Genomic DNA, 20,519 nt, shown 5'->3' on the forward strand with positions numbered 1-20,519 from the left:
CTTCCTCCAAATTAGAAATGGAAAGAAGGGTCCCTTCCTCAAGAAATGACGTCAGTCATTCATCCTGACCCTTTTCCTTTTCTTAGTATAGAGCCCAGGGGGCTAGGGGACAAGCCCTGGCTGTCGAGCATAGGACTGAGTCAGGGACAGCACCTTGAGGCCACACTTGCAGTGAGACTGCTACCCTCACCCATAACCTGACAAGACCACAACCCCAGAGGTATGTGACTCCGGGATTTTAGCATCAAGAACAAAGTTAATTGGGTTTATGGTTTATGTTTTGTAATATTAGGATGTACCATATGGAATTAAGAAAAAGAAGCAACTTAAAAAAAAAAAAAGACCCTTGCTTTCCAAATGTAGAGCATCTCTTCAGTTGATCTGTGTTTCATGAATGACGAAGTGAGCTAGGTGAAAGAGGGAGAGAACATTCCTGGATGAAGGACATGAGCACAAGGGAACATGGGTGTAGCACTTTTAAGGAGAGTAATTTAGAGCCAGATCACTCAGGGCCTTGAAAGCCAGGGAGGGGCACCATCAGGCCTAAGTCTTAGGAAGCTGGGTCAGATGTGAGGGTGGAGAATGGGCAGGGAGAAGGAGGAGGGACATGTTGTTATAAATCAGATGAGGGACAGTGACGTCTGAAATGAGAGGGTGGAACAGAGCTGAGGGTGGAACAGAAGGAGGAAGAGCTTTCTGGTTTGGGGCCCTGGGAGTTCAGTCCTGAATGAGGAAAGAAGACAAATCAGTTTTGGATTGGTTGACTCTGAGATGCCTGTGGGATGTGCAGGTGGAAATACCCCAGGAACAGTTGGATAAGCACTTCCAGAAAGCAGCAGGGCTAGAGGGCTGGTTTGGGAAGCGATCGGCATCTGAGTGATAACTGAAACCAAAGAGGAGAACAGCAGGGGAGACCGTTGGTGATATCTAGAGAAATGTTTGATTGTCATAGTGGGGTGGGGACTAAGCCGCCGCTGGCATCTAGGAGGCCAGAGATGCTACTAAACTTCCCATAATGCACAGGAGCCAATAAAGAATTATCTGGCCCCAGTGTCAGGAGTGCTGAGGTTGAGACTCCTGGAGAGGCAGGGCGTGTCGAGAGCGAGGACTGGGCATGAAGCCCAAGCAGAGGAGCAGGCCTTTAAGGAGACTGAAAAGGAACTGCCAGAGAAGGCACTGACCAGGGGAACTTCCTCAGTTACGTGAGCTATTGGCAAATCAGTGCAAAGTACAGGGTAATGGATTGAGTGCTAAGGCAGGGCCTGAAGACAGAGGCCAGTTGATGGAATCTCCTGATGACTCCTTCACTGCTGCCCCACCCCAAGTAGAAGCACTAAAGACAGGCTGCCAGTGGACCTCCTGGTGGGGGGGGGGGGGAGAGATTTATAGAGAGGGCCTCTTAACTTCTCCTCCCCCCTTCTTAAAGGACATGTCCTGGGGAACATCAGGGCAATGCCTGCAGCGTTGTGACTTGGTACTTGCTGGGACAGACGCAGCAGGTTCCAGCTGGCTGTGCCAAGGACAGCCCTTTCCAAGGTCGCCTCTTCCACCAACTCACGGGAAAAGGAGCCCGAGTTCAGCTGTTTCTCAAAACTGTATTTTCTTCCCCTGTAGGAATTGTGGCTGCAAATATTTTTCACTAAGCCAGGGGGTTTAGACTCATTGGATTTGACTGCTGCAAATGACTGAAGATGTCATCTGGGTTATCCCCTTTGCGTGATATTTCATTGGCCTGGTCTGGCATCCTGGGAGCTTGAGACTTATCTGGAAATACCTCTTTAGGTTGGCGTGGCTGTGTTTGGATGCTCTGGGCTTCCCCTAAACAGAACCCGACTCCTTGGATGAATCCTGAAATATATTTGTCATTTGTCCTCTCAACTTACCATGTTTAATTCATGTTCCCTAAAAAGATAAGATAGTGCATTTAAAGAGCCTAACACCACGCCCAGCCCATTGTAAATGCTCAATAAAATGCCAGCTGTATTTTTTGTTCTTTGGACTATTTTAATTCTTAGTCTTGGTCAGAGTCAAAATTAAACTAACATTGTGGGTCTGAGCTTTGGAGCCAAAAAAAAAAACAAAAATCAAAATGAAAAAACAACTATCTGCCATATGTTCAGATTTCTAATTGAACTATGCTTTTATGTTTTTTTTTAAAGATTTAATTTATTTATTTGAGAGAGAGAGAGAGCACAAGCTGGGGGAGCAGTGGGGGGAGAAGCAGACTCCCTGTTGAGGAGGGAGCCAATGCAGCTCAATCCCAGGACCCCGACATCATGACTTAAGCCTAAGGCAGCCGCTTAACTGAGTCAGCCTCCCAGGCGCCCCTGAATTATGTTTTTAAAGATTAACATTCAGAGACCACGTTTTCATATTCTAATGCCCTAAGAAAATATCATATACCAGAAATCCTACTGCTGAAGACTGATGTACATTTGCAACAATAAAGCCTGCATTTTCTGTGGAGACCTGCGCCAGCAGTTGGTTTTATTACCTTTTCCTAATAAAAAATAAGAGAATAGAGAACACAAAACATACACATTTGCTTTCCACGGTACACAACTTCTTAAGTAGTTTCAAGCACATCTAAAATCAAGATTCTAGGCTGCTGGGTTGGAAATCGCTTGGCATGAAGAGGGGAAAAAATCTTTCAGCTTGTGGTGTCCGGTGCTCTGTTTTCTCCTGGGTTCCATTCACACTGGAGAGAGGAATAAGGAGTAAGAAGAAGGAAGGGGAATGTTGGCGGAGGGAATACATTCCTAAACTAGAAGATGCTATTATTGCACCTTCCGGCAGTTCTGTTCCTGGAGCAGGTACAGACCAAATGCCGTTCTGGAAAAACCTGAGCCGAAACTCATGTCTTCTAGTCACAACAAAAACAACAAAACCCAACTCCGTACAACGGGGGGGGGGGGGGGGGGGGGGGGGGGGGGGGGGGCGGGCGGGGGGCGTTTGTTTATATAACGTTGCCCATCCGGTCCCACACAGTAGTCTCGCCGCTTAGCGCTTCTCATGCCCCCTACTGGAGAAAGCAAGCATGATTCAGAATTAAAGGGCCGCAGAAGTTCCCATTTCCCTCCAACTCTGTACTTGGGGAACCTCTAAAGCAGAGAGGGCGCAAAGTTCAGCTTTGACCCAAATAGCGTCTTCGCCTCTCCTGCACCCTCTTGGATCCGGTGTCCAAAACGACTGCCAGACTCTGTTTCTTGGTGCGAAGAAAAAGGACTGGCCAGACTAAAAAGGAGGGACTTTGGGGAAATGCAGGATTCCAGCCCTGGGCTGAGGCCCGGAGGAGATGATGTCACCGCTCCGGCAAAGCGAGGGCTGGGGGGGGGGGGGGTGCGGGTGCGGCCTAGGGGGAGCCCGCGCCGCGCCCGCCGCTGCCAAAGGAGCGTTCCGGGCCCACGTCAGGGGACGTGTCGGGATAAATAGGGTCCCGCAATGGCCGAGGCCGGCTGCGCTCGGAGCTGCCGGGTCGGGGACTGGAGCTGCCCGGGCGGGTCCGCGCCCCGCTGGCTGAGGGCTGGCGCTGCTCGCGCTCGGTGCGCCGGACGCCGGATACCCCCCGCCGCTCCCGCGGCCCCGCACCGCTGCGAACCGCAGCGCGGGCGGAGAGCCTCTCCCGTGCCCCCGAAGGACTTCCTCCCCGGGGAAGGGAGGACGAGAGACTAGGGGGACAGCAAGCCGGGGGCCCCTTCTGCCGGTCGGGGCGGCAGCGCGCCAGCGCAGTGCCATGCTGCTCTCCGTCCTAGCGGCGCTGTGCCTGGGGCTGCGCCTGGCGCTCGGCGTGCGCGGCGCGCCCTGCGAGGCGGTGCGCATCCCCATGTGCCGGCACATGCCCTGGAACATCACGCGGATGCCCAACCACCTGCACCACAGCACGCAGGAGAACGCCATCCTGGCCATCGAGCAGTACGAGGAGCTGGTGGACGTGAACTGCAGCTCGGTGCTGCGCTTCTTCCTCTGTGCCATGTACGCGCCCATCTGCACGCTGGAGTTCCTGCACGACCCCATCAAGCCGTGCAAGTCGGTGTGCCAGCGCGCGCGCGACGACTGCGAGCCCCTCATGAAGATGTACAACCACAGCTGGCCCGAGAGCCTGGCCTGCGACGAGCTACCCGTCTACGACCGCGGCGTGTGCATCTCGCCGGAGGCCATCGTCACCGACCTCCCCGAGGGTGAGGCGGAGGGGAAGGACCGAGGGGGCGAGGGGCATTCTTGGCTGTTGCTGCCACGTGAGAACCGGGCGACCACTTCTCCCGATGCCAGTGGGTGGACGGTCAGCACCCCCCACCCCACTTCCGAGGGTTGGGGGAGGTGGGAAGGGCTGGTGACCTGACTTTGGGGAAAAGTCTGGTTTCCCTAAAGGAATTTCGGAAGCTGAAGAACACCACGTCCCATAGATTATGTGTGTGCGGGGTGAGGAGGTGCTTATAAGTGAGCCACTGGGGGCATTGTTATTGACAGAGAAAAGCGGCAATGGCAGGTGGGGCATAGGATGGGGCTGAGCCAGCGTTAAGCACTTCACGTGTATCGTTTAATCCTGAAAACAATCCCACCAGGATTCTCCAGTTAGTGTCAGCTCTTGAAAACTCTTGCCGAAAAAGGCAGTACCAGTCATCACTCCCCACCAGGAGCGCAATTTTGTAAATTTAGTCGTTCTGGAAAATTGTGACGTCGGTTTCATAGTCAAACTCTGTGGCGTCTTCGTTAACTGGATAACAATTTTTGCTTCCTTTTTTTTTTTTTTGTCATTTTGCCGCTTTTCTAGGATGAAGGAGCAAGTTTAATTCCATTTCTTGAAATGAAACCTAAGAGCATTTTGCATGCTTTTATCTCTGACCCAGGTTCCTGCACATTTAAAGAGATTATGGTGTTGCTTCAGTGTAGTTTTTGAGGTTCTATCTCAGAGCATTGCCCAATACATGAAGGGGAAGTAAAGTGAAGGGAAAATCGAAACTCCTCTCTAATTCAAAGCTTTAGAAAAATAAACATATTTATTGCTTACATTATATAAATGATAGAGGGTTATGCTTTGGGGGATTTACATATAGCTGTGGACTGTTTCTGCACTGCAAAAGGAGAGGTGATGATCTGGAAATATTCTGGACATTTTGATTAGTGTCAACTGTCAACTTGGAAAAACCAACATTTTAAAATGGATTTGGAAGGGAAGCTAACTGTGTGTATCAGCCAAGTCAAATGGACACACATTCACATCAATTTGTGCTCGATGGGTAAAATCGCGCTCAAAATTCTTCTTTCCTAAGCCCAGGAATGTCTGTGTGAAAGAGGTAGTCGACAGTCATATGCCACTTTTACGTTGTAGTATTCTTCTTTTGTGATACTGTGCTAGGGTGTGTCTCCAGACAGTTCTTTTTTCCAGCTGGGTGAGCAGGCTAAGTCACTGACCACACCCATGCGGCTCTGTGTGTGTTTCAGACGTTAAGTGGATAGACATCACGCCAGACATGATGGTTCAGGAAAGGCCTCTTGATGTTGACTGTAAACGCCTAAGCCCCGGTGAGTTCTGTCACCTTGAGGTTCCCTCTCTGCCTCCCCCCCAAATGGTTTCAGGACACTTTTCCAACTTCTTGTCTCTCTCTCATCTCCTTCAGACCGTTGCAAGTGCAAGAAGGTGAAGCCCACTCTGGCGACATATCTGAGCAGAAACTACAGCTACGGTAAGTCATCGGACGCAACCATTCACTTGAGGACTTGCCACGTTACAAAGCCAGCCACAGAGCTGATGACAAAGGGTTTACTTATGTGGGTTCTCGACGTGGGTTCTCGATGGCACAAAGACAACTGTAAAATGTCTTGCTCTTTTGGGTAAATTAAGCAAAACCAAAGTAGATTACCCAGGGAGAACAGTGATGTGGATCAGAGCACAAATTTGCCTTCGAGGTCCTCCTTGTCTTAGGGAGAAAGGCCACTCAGCCAGGCCAGCCCATCTGACCTGTTCTCTTCCTGAGGTTTCCTAAAGGATGGGTGAGTGATCCATGGGCTGGATTATCTGAGGCCCAGAGGCCCAGGAACTAAGACCTGCCCATGTTTCTTTTTACTTATAAATACCTGTAAAAAAAAAAAAAAAAACAAAACCCTGTAGATATTTAACATCTTAAAGGAATTGCGGGGAAACATGTACAAGTATTGACATGGTTTATATCCCTTCCTCTCTTACTGGAAAGAACAGTCAGCACATTCTTCAAAGAATCAGGCTATTTTTAATTTTTTAAGTAAATTTAATTCTATTATCATTTGAAAGTAAATTTAATTAAAAATATGTTCTTTTAAAATATCTATTTGGGCTCCTTTATGTACCTTTGCATCTCTTAAATTACTTCTGCTGAAATAACAGGAACTGTTTAGGCAAAATGGTCATTTTATTTGTTAACTTTGTTTTCCGTAATTCAAACTGAAATTTTAAATCATGAACTTTATGTAATATTTCATATGTGAAAGTAGGAAGATCATGGCCATATAAAAGACTGAAGGGGAGCCTGCGTGGCTCAGTCGGTCAAGTGTCTGCCTTCAGCTCGGGTCATGATCCCAGGGTCCTGTGATTGAGTCCCACATCAGGCTCCCTACTTGATGGAGCGTGTGCTTCTCCCTCTCCCTGTCCTACTCCCCCTGCTTGTGTCCCCTCTCTTGCTGTGTCTATGTCAAATAAATAAATAAAATCCTAAAAAAATATTAATTAAATTAAAAAAATAAAAGTCTGAAAAACATAACCTTTTATTTGAATCGTAAGATTTGAGATTATACATAGCCAATGTGGGTAACTCAACCAAAGGAAAAAAAAAGCACTGTCTTTTCCAGTAGCTTTTATTGTTGTTGTTTTAAAACTGTTCTTTGTAGATATTGTCTTAATCTAATCTGCTTTTTGTCTCATCTGACACTATCCAGCCCTCCTTACTAACCGGAGTTTCACTGTCTTGCTGTTGTCCATAACTACTTTGATGATGAAACGATTTCTATTTAAGTCCTTTGGCTTCTTCATAAACCAGCTTTCTAGGACGGAATCCAAGACAGATCCGTGCGAGGCTGATTACAATTCCATGGAAGGCAGTAATAGCAAGGGACCAAAAGGGCCAGAATTTTTAAAGCTTGATCAGACATGCTGATGTTAACAGCCATCTGTAATAACAGTTATATTTCTGCTCACCACAGACCTGGCTTTGACAGTCTGTGCAATTAAAGGATTGAGAGCAGTGATCTTCAGAGACTCCTTCCAGTTCAAAAATGTTATGATTTAATAACTTCCTTTGGAAGAGAGGAAATTCAAGCATCAGATGGGTAGTTGGACCATACAGACTTTAAAGTGGCTTCTGAGGGGCGCCTGGGTGGCTCAGTCGGTTGAGCGTTGGACTCTTGATTTTGGCTCAGGTCATGATCTCCTGACCTTGGGCTCCGGGCTCAGCAGGGAGTCTGCCTGAGATTCTCTTTCTCCTCCTTCTCTGTCCCTCCCCCCACACGCTGTCTCTCGCAAATAATAATACATCTTAAAAAAAAAGTGGCTTCTGAACTCAAGAACATATGATCCTCACTTCAGATGATCACAAGGCAGAGGATCAAAAATATTGATGTTCCTGACATGAATTTCCAGGTAGGATTTGGGCAAACAAACATGCAAACAAACGGGACTAATTTTAGGATTTTGAGGCTGGGAACAATCTGTGCCATTCTTTATCAGCTGCAGCCGATGCGGAGCAGTGGCCGAGCCAGCGGCAGAGCCCCGCGGGAGCCTGCTCGTCCCCCCACTCCTGCACTCTGCTGCAGGATCCGGGCCTCGGCAGACAGTGCTGACAATAGGATTATGTGGGCTCCTTGCCTGCGTCTGGGCAGCTTGGACATGACCATAATTACAGGAGGGATTCTTTAAGAGAGGCTCAGGAGTTGGCGCAGATGCACCATCCTTCTTTGTCTCCCAAGGCTTCATCAACACTTCTGTCACTTTTTTCAATCGCAGTCATTCATGCCAAAATAAAAGCCGTGCAGAGGAGTGGCTGTAACGAAGTGACCACCGTGGTGGATGTGAAAGAGATCTTCAAGTCCTTGTCCCCCATTCCTCGAATGCAGGTCCCACTCATCACAAATTCTTCCTGCCAGTGTCCTCACATCCTGCCCCACCAAGACGTTCTCATCATGTGTTACGAGTGGCGCTCCAGGTAGGCACAAAGGGGCAGAAGCAACTGCACGCTGCTTCGAGAAACGTGAATCTCATTTAGCAGGGATGGTTTATTAAAAAAAAAAAAAAATGGCACCAGTAGTTCTTTTTTAAAAGACAACTAAATAAATAAATAAACAAATCGATCATTTTAATAGATGCCGCTGTTACCATATCACATATCCTAAATATCATTGAATTCCTCATGGCATTAAGGAAAAATCGAAATAGGACTATTTGAATGGAATCTTTAAAAATCAAGCCCAGAATTCATTAAGCGACTTCGAAAATCGTAGGCAGATAAACTACTATGAGTTAAAACAGTTCTTTTCAAACCATTCAAATCAATCTTAGTGTGGCAAATCCTGAATATTTTTTAGGAGCTCTTTAACAACTTACAGATCGAGTAAAGACGGCCATTTGAGATGACAGGTCCACATTTTCCTAATATACAATATAAATGTACAGTATTTGTTTGATAAACCATTACACACACACACAGTCAGACTCACACATACACATATCTCTGGGAGTGTGCTTCCCCACCTCCCTTTCCTTGGCATCTTTTTATATACTGGTACATTCCTTGTAATGGAAAAATCAACCTCTTCAGACCAGGTTCCAGGAAGGACCCCATAACTTGCTGCAGGACACATCTCCAGCAAAATGACTCCTTTTTTATATAACTAGTCTTCCCTTTGATTCCCTGCCATTAATGCTTATCTGTTTCTTCTGGATACAGCTATGGACTGTTTCGCCAAAACCCCTTTTGAAACTGACCTCACTTGAATACTTCCTTGATCTATATCCTGTCAGTATTTGGGTACCATCCTCGCACTGTGTATACCACCTTGTGTTCTTGGCTTTAAAACTATTCTTCTACTTACACCTTGTCTCTCTGAAGAAGTTGAATGAGTGAATGAATGTTGACTGAATGTTTCTGGGCTCATCTCTTGCATAGTGTTTGTATCTGCTACAGAATGAGATGCGGTTCTGGGACTCTACCAGACTGCTAGTCATTAAATCCTATTGGGACAGATGAATGGATTATAAATGAATTAAATAACATCTTTCCTGTCATCCTTTCTGTTCACTTATAGACTTAATATAATTCTGATGAAAATACCAGTAAAAATATTTTTGAATGACTGGGAGTTATGTCTTCATAATTGATGCTGATGATCATTTGGAGGAACAAACGGGCAAGGGCATGTAAAGGAGATTTTGAAAATACCATTTGAAAGGAGATCTACCTTAGGAAAAACAGAAAACTGGTACTGAGCTACACTTGCTAATGCCATGGGGGGCAGGAGTACACATGTAGGTAAATAACACAGAGGAAGCAGTCTTGAAACAGATTCTAATGCATAAAATAACTGATTGTGAAGGAGATATGGCAAATCAATTGGACATGAATATATTATATAGTAAATGTTGCAAATATTTTTATTTGGAAAACTAGTACATATTTTCACTTTATACTGTACTATAAAATAAATTTCAAATGGATTAAAGAGCTATTTTTAAAATGTAATCATAGAAGATAAAATTAGGTGAATAGATATGTGAAATCTGAAGGGCAAAATACTTTGCAAACATGAAATTAACGTAAGAAATTACAAGGGCAAAATGTCAATATATACTTTTGATGACATAATATCATGGACATAAAAATTACCCAAAAAGGCCAATAAATACTGAGAAAAATATTTGCAATAGTAACCTTACTGTATAAAGAGGTCATATAAGTTCATATTTGATACATTAAGACTACAATATATAAATAATGTGTACATAAATCTATATGGACAAGTTCCAGAAGAAATACAAATAGTATTAAATTTACCTCTTTAATTCTCCAACCCAGATTAAAAAATAATTTGAACGAAAGTTCAACCATTCTGAAAACAATTTGGCACTGTGCTTGGAAAACCTTGAAAAAAGACATTTTTTTTTAAAGATTTTATTTATTTATTTGATAGAGAGAGACACAGCGAGAGAGGGAGCACAAGCAGGGGGAGTGGAAGAGGGAGAAGCAGGCTTCCCACGGAGCAGGGAGCCGATGCGGGTCTTGATCCCAGGACCTGGGATCATGACCTGAGCCGAAGGCAGACGCTTAATGACTGAGCCACCCAGGCACCCAAAAAGACATATTTTTTGACCCAGTAATTCTACTTTCAGAAATCTGTCCTAAGGCAATAATGAGTCAGTGCACACTAGTATATATATACAAGGACATTCGACTCAATGCTGGTAATTGTAGCTAAGCAAAAGGAGGTTCAACAGTAGAGAAAGGCCTAAGTGCATATATATATATATATATATATATATATGATGCATATCATTGTTGAAAGATTTTATGGTTATTAAAGCTGTATTTTTAAATTATTCTAATTATATGAGAAAATACATAGAATGATAAAAAATGTACAGTATGATCTCAATCTACAGTGTGATCTAAACACACACATATATATATATATAGGGACAAGGAAGAATAAAAGGAAATGCTAGTAAAATATGAATGGTATACATGTGGTGTGTACAGTTAAGAGTTATAAAGAATTTTGGTTTTTTACAAATTTGGGGGTTTTTAAACTTTTTCCTTTCATAATCAGAATTGCTCAAGATCAATTACTTTTTTTCAGGATGATGCTTCTTGAAAACTGTTTAGTTGAAAAATGGAGAGATCAACTCAGTAAAAGATCCATAGTAAGTATAATTAGCAACACTACCAATATGGAGTTAAGGGCATGTGAAGAAATTCTTTAGAGCTGGGGGATTCTTCACATTCTTCTATCTCCAGGCTCTGGGGTGCGGGGCTGTAATAGCAGCCCTGTTTGCCTTTTGAATAAGTAGTTAAGACCACAGCTATTCTGACTTGGAAGCTATAGCATCAACCTCTCTTCAGCCTCAGAGGTGATTTGGTTGCATTCAATACGGATCGACTGATTATTTCCAGGTTAAATTAGGTTGTTTTTTTTATCTCTTTATGGTATTTTATTTAACTATTTTAGCGAAATCAGTCAGGTACTTGAGCAGAATTAACATCCAGAGGGCTTAAAACAGACATAGACACATAAGGGTGTGAATACGCAATTCTAAAATTCATTCTGTCTCTGGACAAAGCATAATCTTTCCCTGTATTTAAGATAATTTTGAGACTCTTGTCAAAATCAATTATCTACAAACTGTAATCATTCTTTGGCCAAATCCATGATTTTAGTGGCAACATCATGGAAATATTGGTAATTCAATTAAGGGAGTTAGAATAATCTTTTTGCCCAGAGATATGAGATTACACCAGAACTAAAGAAATCAGGTCATTGGTTGGAAATGTTTAAAGCGTCCCCTCTCCTGAAAATACGTTTAGATGTATCTAGGAGAATTTGTGTTCTCAGGTTCACGAAAGGTCTTACTACAGCCTGGGGCCTCTCAGTTTGCAAGGTAAAAGGCTACATTAATAGTGACTTATGGAGAAGGTAGTTTGAACACAGCCTCTCCTACTCCGTGCATTTCGGAATAACATGACGGTCACATCTGAGCTAAAAACTCAGGAGCTGCTCAGCCTTACTGGACAGAAAATTCTAGCAGGATTGGTTATCCAGTTTCCAGGACTACCGTAGATTAGAAACATCAATGTAGAAAGTCAGTCCACCATAAGAACCTGAGAGGAAAGCAAGCTTTCAGGAATCACAGAGCTGTTTGGGCCATTCACTTTTGCAGCAAACATTCTAATATGCTTCAGTGAGAATTTGAAGCTAGCACCATGTAATAGCAAACCTGATGAGTTCATTATTTCAGAACAGACTAGACTTGTGCCCTGGGAGGGTGGGGACCGGGTTTCTCATTTCCCTGCATTCCTAGTGCCTCAGACAATGCCGGGCCTGTGGTCATGCTCAAACTCTTTGCTGAATGAAATACACTCTGACCAAGTAGGGGCGTATAGGTTATGCTAAAAGGCGATGTCTATTTAAGTGGACCCACTTTTTCAGTTTTTTCTTACATGCTGCTCTCAGTATTTCTTTATAGTATTAGTATTTCTTTATAGTATTTCTTTATAATATAAGCAGTGAGTCCTTTTCTATGAAGGAAGCAACTATCCAGAAAGTCTCATTTCTCATCGGTTCTGGGTGGCTAACACTGAGCAGATTACTAGAGGCAGGAGGGGCTTCTGTCTTGGATGGAAGAGCATTAGGTGAACCCACCCACAAATGCCCTGGGAGATCCCCTGTCCTTCCTCGTGGGCTGGGTAAACTTCTGCTCTCTGCCATGTCAGAGCCTCTTTAGAAGGCGTTGCAGTGCACAAATGTCGCCGCACAGGGCCACGGGGCAAAAGTGCCTGGCCTGGGGCCTTGGGCCCCGGAGTCAGACTGATGAATTTGGTTCCCAGCTCTGACGTTTGTCAGCTGTGTGACCGGCTGCAAAGGAGCCGTGTGTGCCGTTTCCTAGCCACCACCATGGTGTCCAACCTAGCAGGGCTGTTGGGAGCTTCCGTGAAATGAATGGGTATCGAGACTTCATCCCATCTTGAGCACTTTTCAAATCCTCTGGTGTGTGCCAAGTGCCCAGCAATGCAGGCTGGCGATTTTATTCGTTGTTGTCTCAACTCAGCTCCTACAGGGGGGAAAAAATGGCATCGATTCTGACATCAGTTTCCCAGCGTTACACAGTGCGATGTCTCTGATGGTCATGTGTGCAAATTGCCTCCCAGCAGTGGGAAGAGAGGCTGCAAGAACAGCAGAGGACCGTTCAGGACAAGAAGCGAACAGCGGGGCGTACCAGTCGTAGCAACACCCCGAAGCCAAAGGGAAAGCCGCCTGCTCCCAAACCAGCCAGCCCCAAGAAGACCATTAAAGCTAGGAGTGCCCAAAAGAGAACAAACCCCAAAAGAGTGTGAGCCAGCCGCCTTCCAGAACGGAGACTGCCTCTCAGGCCGAGGCCAGGCGCTGCCCAGCCAGCCTGGGGAAGGCCCAACTCCCCTTGCCTTAACAACTGCAGAACTCCTCCTACACACATCTTGAAGCATTTTTCTTAATGATCTGCTTCCATTTTTCTTTTTCAGCCACCACAAGCCATAGTGGTAGGTATGTCCTTTGGTGTGGAAGGTCTATGAAAGCTGAAAGCTGGTGGACAAAGCTTCTGGCGGCATTCAGAGTAGCCTTTGTGGGGCCTACTCTGGGACATCTCTGTTTGGGGAAAAGATGCTTTTGGTTCTTACCATTTGACCTAATATGTGCATTGTAAAATAAATGCCATATTACAAACAAAACACTCATTTTTCTTTTCACAATATGTTTTATTTCAGTTTGACTTGTGCTGTTAGAAGGTTCGTGATATTCTAAGATGTGATTGAAAATACAATGATTCTAAGGAGGAAGGCAAGAGGAATGAATGTCTAAAAGATCTTTATGTGTTTGCTGTTCGTGGAAGAATTTCTGTGATGAAAGGAGGATATGGAAAATTGAGGTATTGAGGAACAATCTAGAAAAGCAGGATATGGAAAATTGTAATGATTTTTTTTTTTTTACAAAGAACCCTTTCAGCTCATTTTTAGCTAGAAATTCTAAAAACTAAAATAATAATAATGATAACTAAATAAATAAAAGGGAAAGGCAGACACACCACACCTGGATCCTTGTTTCCTGGCTACCATGCCGGGGGTGGCAAGGCTCTGAATTCACATTCATGATGCTTCTCATTAGTAATCGTTATGTGACACCAGAAACAGAATTCGTTTCTCTATTACGATTTATGCACCAGTGACTCAACCCCCAAGAGTTTTACACCCCTGGATGTGGTGCTTATCTCATCTCCCAGGACATCCTAGGTATCTTGATGCCAAGCCTGAGAGAAATTTTCTCTCTGCGGAGAACTGGTGCTTAAGGTCCCGTGGGCCCAATGCGGGGAGGGCCAAGCCTCCAAAGTCCCTGCTTCTCAGCCCGCACTGGTACCCCTGCCACACACCAGCTCTGCGCTTGGAACGACAACTACAGTCACCTCTCCATTCAAGGAGGTAGAGGAACAATCTGAAAGCTGAAGTATAAAATCTCCTTTAGCTTTCCCAATGTCCCTGCTTCTCAGAGAAGGCATGAAGTGACCTGTCGTACTCACACAAGATCATTAGACACATAATCTCCTTTCATCTCTGTAGCCATTGAGACACAGAAGTGAGGTGTGTGGGTAAGCCCAGGGCAAGTGGAGAAATGGGGTTAATAAGAATGTGGGCATGGGCTCCCCTCTTCTCTGTCACTACCACAGGGCACTGGAGTTGAAGGAGTCCAGTAGATGGACCCACATTAGGGTACCAATAAAATACTCGGTGTATGTTTCTGCTCCATTAGAGGCCAAACTTCTCTGGCCCTTAAGGAAAGCAAGAGAGGGGTTCAGCATAGCATCCACACTGAAGAAACCTATGCAAGGCCGTTAAAAGGAATTGGCAGCCTAGCCTACTTCCTCAGTGTTGTAGGGATTCTCTGGGGAGGGGAATCAGAAATGGAACTCTCCATGGAAGTGGAGAAAAAAATATATGTAAAAAAAAAGTCAACACCCTAAGTACAATCCTGAAGGTTATAAGAGTTTGGAGAGGACTACATATTTAAACATTGTTTAAATATTTAACTGAAATTGCATACTGAATATTAGATGAGTGTAATACTTCATTAGGAACATTAACACATTATACAATACTTAGCTAAGCACACTTATACATTAGACAAGATGTAACTGGGCACATATATCAGTTTGATTAAATGAGAAAAGATGAACCAGGCCACTTGATTTATTTATTATGAAAAAGTCAAAAGCAAACATCAGCCCACACTGAGGGTAATGTGACAAGTACAGTAGTGGCCTTTGTGTGAGAGCCAAAAGTTTCTTTCTCTCCCTTCAGTATTTTCTCCATCGGAATACATGTGAGAGGAGGAAAATAAAAATATATGGAAAGGCAAGCTGAGATATTGAAATGAGAATTGTTTGAGAGTTGGATTACTTCAGTGAGGAAAAAAATAACTTATTTTGCAATATTTGGCTCAGCAAATCTCATAATTAAGGACAACTGCAGGCATTTATTTTTTTCAATAATTTTGTTGGTCTTTTAATAATATGGTAAACATGTATTTTCTATAAAGTATTTAATAAATGCATAAAATAAAAATAGTGGAATTAAAATCCTACCTTATCCTACTCATTGCTATGCAGAGGTAATCACTGTTCGTATTTTGGTATACAATTTTCCAGGTGTTTCCTATGCATTTATGTAATGATTTGAGGGAAAAAAACCTAGGAGCTTATTATACATACGGTTGATTAACCTTCCTTCTTCACTCAGCCTCTTATTCAGACTGGTTCTCATGTCAATAAAGCTGATTGCCACCTCATTTATAATGGCTCTGTGTATTCCATGGTATGCGTTACTCGACAAACCCTTATGTTATTAGAGATTCAGGTTGTTTCTTAACTGAACATACTGAATAACTGAATCGACATCTTCATAACTAATATCTGTGCACATCCTTAATTAGTTCTTCAGGAGAAGTCAGTTTAAGTAGCGTTGCTGGGCCAAGGGGTATGCCCACCAAGGAAAGTTCTTGATTATAGTGCCAATTATCCATCAGGATGTTGGACCACAGATAGGCAAAAATGCTAACCTTCCAAATCCTCACTAAGATTGTTTCACCCTGTCAATATTTCTTTATAAATTTCAGCTGGGAACTGGATGTCACCTTGCGCAAAGCTCTGCTCTTCCTCTGTGAGCCATCACTGACAACATTCTCAACTCTCCAAATACTCAGAAGCTGGGGGATGAGTAATGAAGCACCTCATAGAGGGTAGAGTCAATAGAGAGATGATAAATAAGATAGAGAGATAGGTAGATGATAAATTTCTTAACTTCTGGGGAAAGCCTTTGCAAACTTCTCAATTTTTTTCATGAATCAAATTTAATAGTATAACTGGTCAGCTAGAGAAACCAAAGAATTAGGGTGTAGCAGACATGCCAATAGATTTCCCCTCAGTCCAGCCTTATTTTTAAGACACGTGAGAATATAAATAACCTTAGTTTCTTCCTTTCTAGTTGGAAACCAAAGCAGTGTAGGACACCTGGGTGGCTCAGTCGGTTAAGTGTCTGCCTTCAGCTCAGGTCGTGAGCTCAGGGTCCTGGGATCGCGCCCCACGTTGAGCTCCATGTCCGGCTCCCTGCTCAGCAAGGAGTCTGCTTCTCCCTCTCCTTCTGCCCCTCCCCCCCGCTCCTGTGCTGTCTCTCTCTTTCTCTCTCAAATAAATAAAATCTTTAAAAAAGGGAAGGAAGGAAGGGAGGGAGGGAAGGAGGAAGGGAAGGAAGGAAGAAAGGAACCAATGCAGTGTGAACACACTTTTGGTCTCTGTCCTTGGATGCTTATAGGATTGTCTATTACAAACTTATAAAAAAAAAACTCCTTTTCTTGAGCTAGCTCTAGGGTACTTCTGTTTGGTGGACCCAATCCCTGAATTTAAAAAAAAAGGGGGGGGCACTTTTTTTTGCCACAAGTCTCTACCTGCTGTTATCACCAATTCAAAAAGCAAAAATGGTTACTTGGAATTGTGGAATGCAAAAGCTGAATGGGACCTTAGAAGCCACACTCTAGCCTGCAGGAGAAAGGCTACACCAGTGCTTGTCTGATGCCTCACGTGTAGTCAGAGAAAGATCTGGGTTCCCAAACTTACTCAATTTCACCTTAACAGACCAAAGGGCTCTGGTTTGTCAGTAACATAAAGCCAGGCTATTAGAGGGAAGCCTCACGTTATCACCACAGGAAAAGCAATAAGAGAACAAATTAGTGCTTCTGGTTACAGAATGATATATGCCAATCCTGATCATAGTTCCTGACGGGAAAATATTTTTTTGAAAAGCATTTTACCCTGAAAGATATGTCGTGGGACAGACATGCCAACCAAAAATTTTAGTTCATTGTGAACTTTGTGGCTTTTAACTGATAAGCACAAAATGGAGTTAACTGTCAAAGGATTCCATTGGAGGAAATGCCTGTGAGAGAGAACGGGAGGGGGATAAACAGGGCCTGCAGGGTGGACAGTGTGAGGGAAAGAGGGTTGGCGGGAAGCGCTTCAGACTTCCTTCACGCTTAAGGAGAATTGGGCAAGGCTGCGGGAAGCCGGACATCAAGGAGACCTTCAGTTCCCAGGCCCAGCTCTGTGTTCGCGGCCTGCCCCACTCAGTCACGGATGCGGACTAGCCCATGGCAGCCTGGTCTTGGCGCAAGGCTCGCTATGCGTTTCAGACTGTGGTGTCTGGAGACCTGGTTAGTCATGGCCCCTGTGGTTGGCGTGAAGCAACAAACGTCTCTGTCAACTTCTATAATTGTCATCTCTAAACTATTTGAATTTGTAAAACCCCAAAACTTTTACGTCTTCATATCTTTATGCCTTCTCTGTTTTATTTCAAATTTACTGAAGGGAAAATGCTCCAATCACAACTACAGTCTTACGGAATTTACCCTTCTACCAGAGAGAGGTCTCTTGTACTAGAGTGTAAGGAATGGCAACGATGAGGTAATTAATGAGGCCATTCATGGCAGGAACCAAGTCCAGGATGTGTGATTTTGCCTTTGCAGGCCCACACAGTGTTAAGGGTAAGCATATAAGCATAGGCGCATCTAGCCCAATATTTGTATGAGATCAGTTTTATGACTGGATAATCCTGAAATATGTAGCTGCAGTGTCTAGGTGAGAACCACTTTATAATGGTGAATTTGGATCACATTAGTGATGAACATTGAAAAGGAAAAAGAGCATACTTTATTAGCAATTAAATTTAGGGAAGACTCATAACCAGAGGGCTGACTCCAAGTGTCACAAAGTTGGAATAACATGAATAACATGATGAGGTGTAAAGAACTGGGATGAAGCAAAAAATGGTATTATGAATAAAATTCCGTCATGTATCGGGGGATATCTAAAATGCCGTTGTTGAATCAAACTGATGCATTTTTAAAATTCATTAACATTTTAGTTTTCTAATAATGTCAAATTATTTATGTCATTGGATTATTTCAGCAGCTGAAAATCACATGGACAATTGCTTAGTCAACTTTTCCCCTTTATTAAAAGCATTAAAAAACGGACTTTGGAGGTCATCCAAAGTAGTTTCCAAGGGATGAGCGAGTTCAAACACAATTCAAGCAGGAATCAGTATCTGGGCATCCACTCCAGTGAGCAGAAAGAGTAACAAGAGAGTCTGGGAAGAGGGCCACAGAATAGGGCACAGCATATTTTAGGGAATCTGTCCATTTTCTGCAGGACATCTATTTACAGAGAATAGGATCCAGGGAGGGGACGCTGGGAAGTATTAGGCTCTAACCAAGAATGCTTCAGGTCTCCTGTCTTGGAAGATGGCTACGGGGACTAAGTGGGGAGATCAAGAAAACTGTGGCTGCAGGGTCACGGTGCACAAGTAAGCCAGCCCTAGAGGAAAGGGGTTGTTTTATGTAGTGGAATTCATAATCCTATTTTGTAGTCCTCAACTGCTTCAGCCACAGTGGCTCAAGACATGCGTTCTGTGTCGCAAGTCCAGCTGAGAGTCAAGATCAGCCCCCTTAGCTGGGCCCTGACAACGTGCTATCCTCTTCTTTAACCTTTTTTCCCCAGGGGCAAGACGATATTCACTGGTCCTTGCCAACCGCAGCTGCCATGTGCCTGCCTCGTGCCTCTGCGTTCCAACCCTAACTTCAACCTCAAGACTAACGCCAACACAAATTAAGGTTTCATTGAATATATCTCTTTGGACATTGATTATCAGATTTCTGACTCTTTAGCTCAAAACTAATTGTATAATCCTAAGAAAATAGCCTTTCCCTATGTCTTGTTTATAAAATCTTGATACAGATAGGTACACATATATGGACAACTGAGTGAAACATGCCATCTGCTGGTGAAATATGTTATTAATTTTAAGAGAGTTTGAATGCTTTTTGAAGTTCTGCACCATTCCTGAGTGGTCCAGTGTGCTACTGGACATAACAGTGTGCCCTTAAACACAATTCTATTATGAATACCCAAATATTATCAGGCATATAAAGTGGCAGACAATAGTGTTCGATCTGAAGGAGTGAGGAATATGAAGAAAGTAAGGTGAAGATTTTTACTATATTTAGTCTTCTGCACAATCAAAAAAAAAAAAAAGCCAGTAATTACAGTAATTGATTTACCCTAGTTTTTTTAATGCATTCTGAAAAAAAATTGAGAAATATCCCTACTAATAATTTACATGTGCTTCTCAAACATAATGTTGGAACAATAGAGTTTTGAGGTGAGCAACTTGTTACTAATACTAAATAATCAAGAGGTAATGTCAGCAAGATGGTGAGTAGGAAGCCCTGGGCTATCCCTCCCTCTGCAAACTCACCAACTCAACAAGATTTGGGACACCCTGTGACCTGAGTCCCCACCCCAGCAAAGGCAGCATATAATCAGAAAGAACCCCCCTAACCCTTGGCTTCTCTCCAGGAGTTGGTTTGCATGTCCAGTGCCCCAAACTTCCTGAGAGGGATCCCAGAGGAAGAACCTGGGTCTCGGAGCTTGGATGGATCAACCACAGCCTAGCAACTAGGGGAGCACGGAGATGGCCGCTTGAGATGGCAGAAATCATGGCTTCCCCTTCTTCCCAGTGCAGAGAGAACAGATGAGAAAATCCAGGTGTGGAGAGAAGCATCTGGTAAAAGCAGCAGGGCTACATGGGGTTTGGTTCTAACAATCTACCCAGCCTCCACATCAAGGGTATGGTGGGGGGAACCACTTGCCCCAGGCAGATGCTCAGGTCAGGGGGTGGGGTAGCCCTGGCCACACAGGCCTAGAGGGCATGGGTACCTGAGACAAGGTGTCGGGAAGCTAACTGCACAGCACGAGTCATGTGACTCTCAGCATCCAGGTAGCCCGGGTCCCCAGCCCCATGTCTACACTGTGGGGACAACAGGCCGAGGCACCAGCGAGGGTACCTGTGGGCCACATCCTGTCCAGGTCCAGCCTCCTCTAAAACAAAGGCTTCAACATAAGACACAAGCAAAGCAAAACAAAGCAAAACAAAACAAAAAAACAGGGGAAAAGCTTCAGGACATTGGTCTTGGCAGTGATTTCATAGATATGACGTTAATGACACAGGCAACAAAAACTTTTATGAGGTATCTAAATAGTCATATTCATAAAATCAAAGACAGGGATGGTGGTCACCAGGGGCTGGGGAGAGGGGGAACTGGGGAGTATTCATCAATAGACATAAAGTTTCAGTTAAGTAAGACGAATATGCTCTAGAGATCTGCTATACAACACTGTACCTACAATAAAGCATTGTACCCTTAAA

General features: G+C 44.0%; 1 protein-coding gene across 2 annotated transcripts; it reads left to right on the top strand.

Annotated features, from left to right (window-relative positions):
• The first annotated feature begins 3,733 nt into the window (after window positions 1-3,733).
• SFRP4 (secreted frizzled related protein 4) lies at window positions 3,734-15,539 on the top strand. Of its 2 annotated transcripts, none has more exons than XM_027575063.2 (6): window positions 3,734-4,178; window positions 5,443-5,523; window positions 5,619-5,684; window positions 7,973-8,171; window positions 10,819-10,882; window positions 12,885-15,539. In XM_027575063.2, exons 1-6 carry the CDS (start codon window positions 3,734-3,736, stop codon window positions 13,068-13,070), a joined length of 1,041 nt encoding a protein of 346 aa, XP_027430864.1. In that variant the 3' UTR covers window positions 13,071-15,539. The 2 variants fall into 2 exon arrangements, with proteins under 2 accessions (XP_027430864.1, XP_027430865.1); XM_027575064.2 differs by having other exon boundaries at window positions 13,479-15,539.
• The last annotated feature ends 4,980 nt before the right edge of the window (window positions 15,540-20,519 follow it).

The sequence above is a fragment of the Zalophus californianus genome, chromosome 12 (assembly GCF_009762305.2).
Source record: "Zalophus californianus isolate mZalCal1 chromosome 12, mZalCal1.pri.v2, whole genome shotgun sequence".
NCBI classification, from domain to species: Eukaryota; Metazoa; Chordata; class Mammalia; order Carnivora; family Otariidae; genus Zalophus; species Zalophus californianus.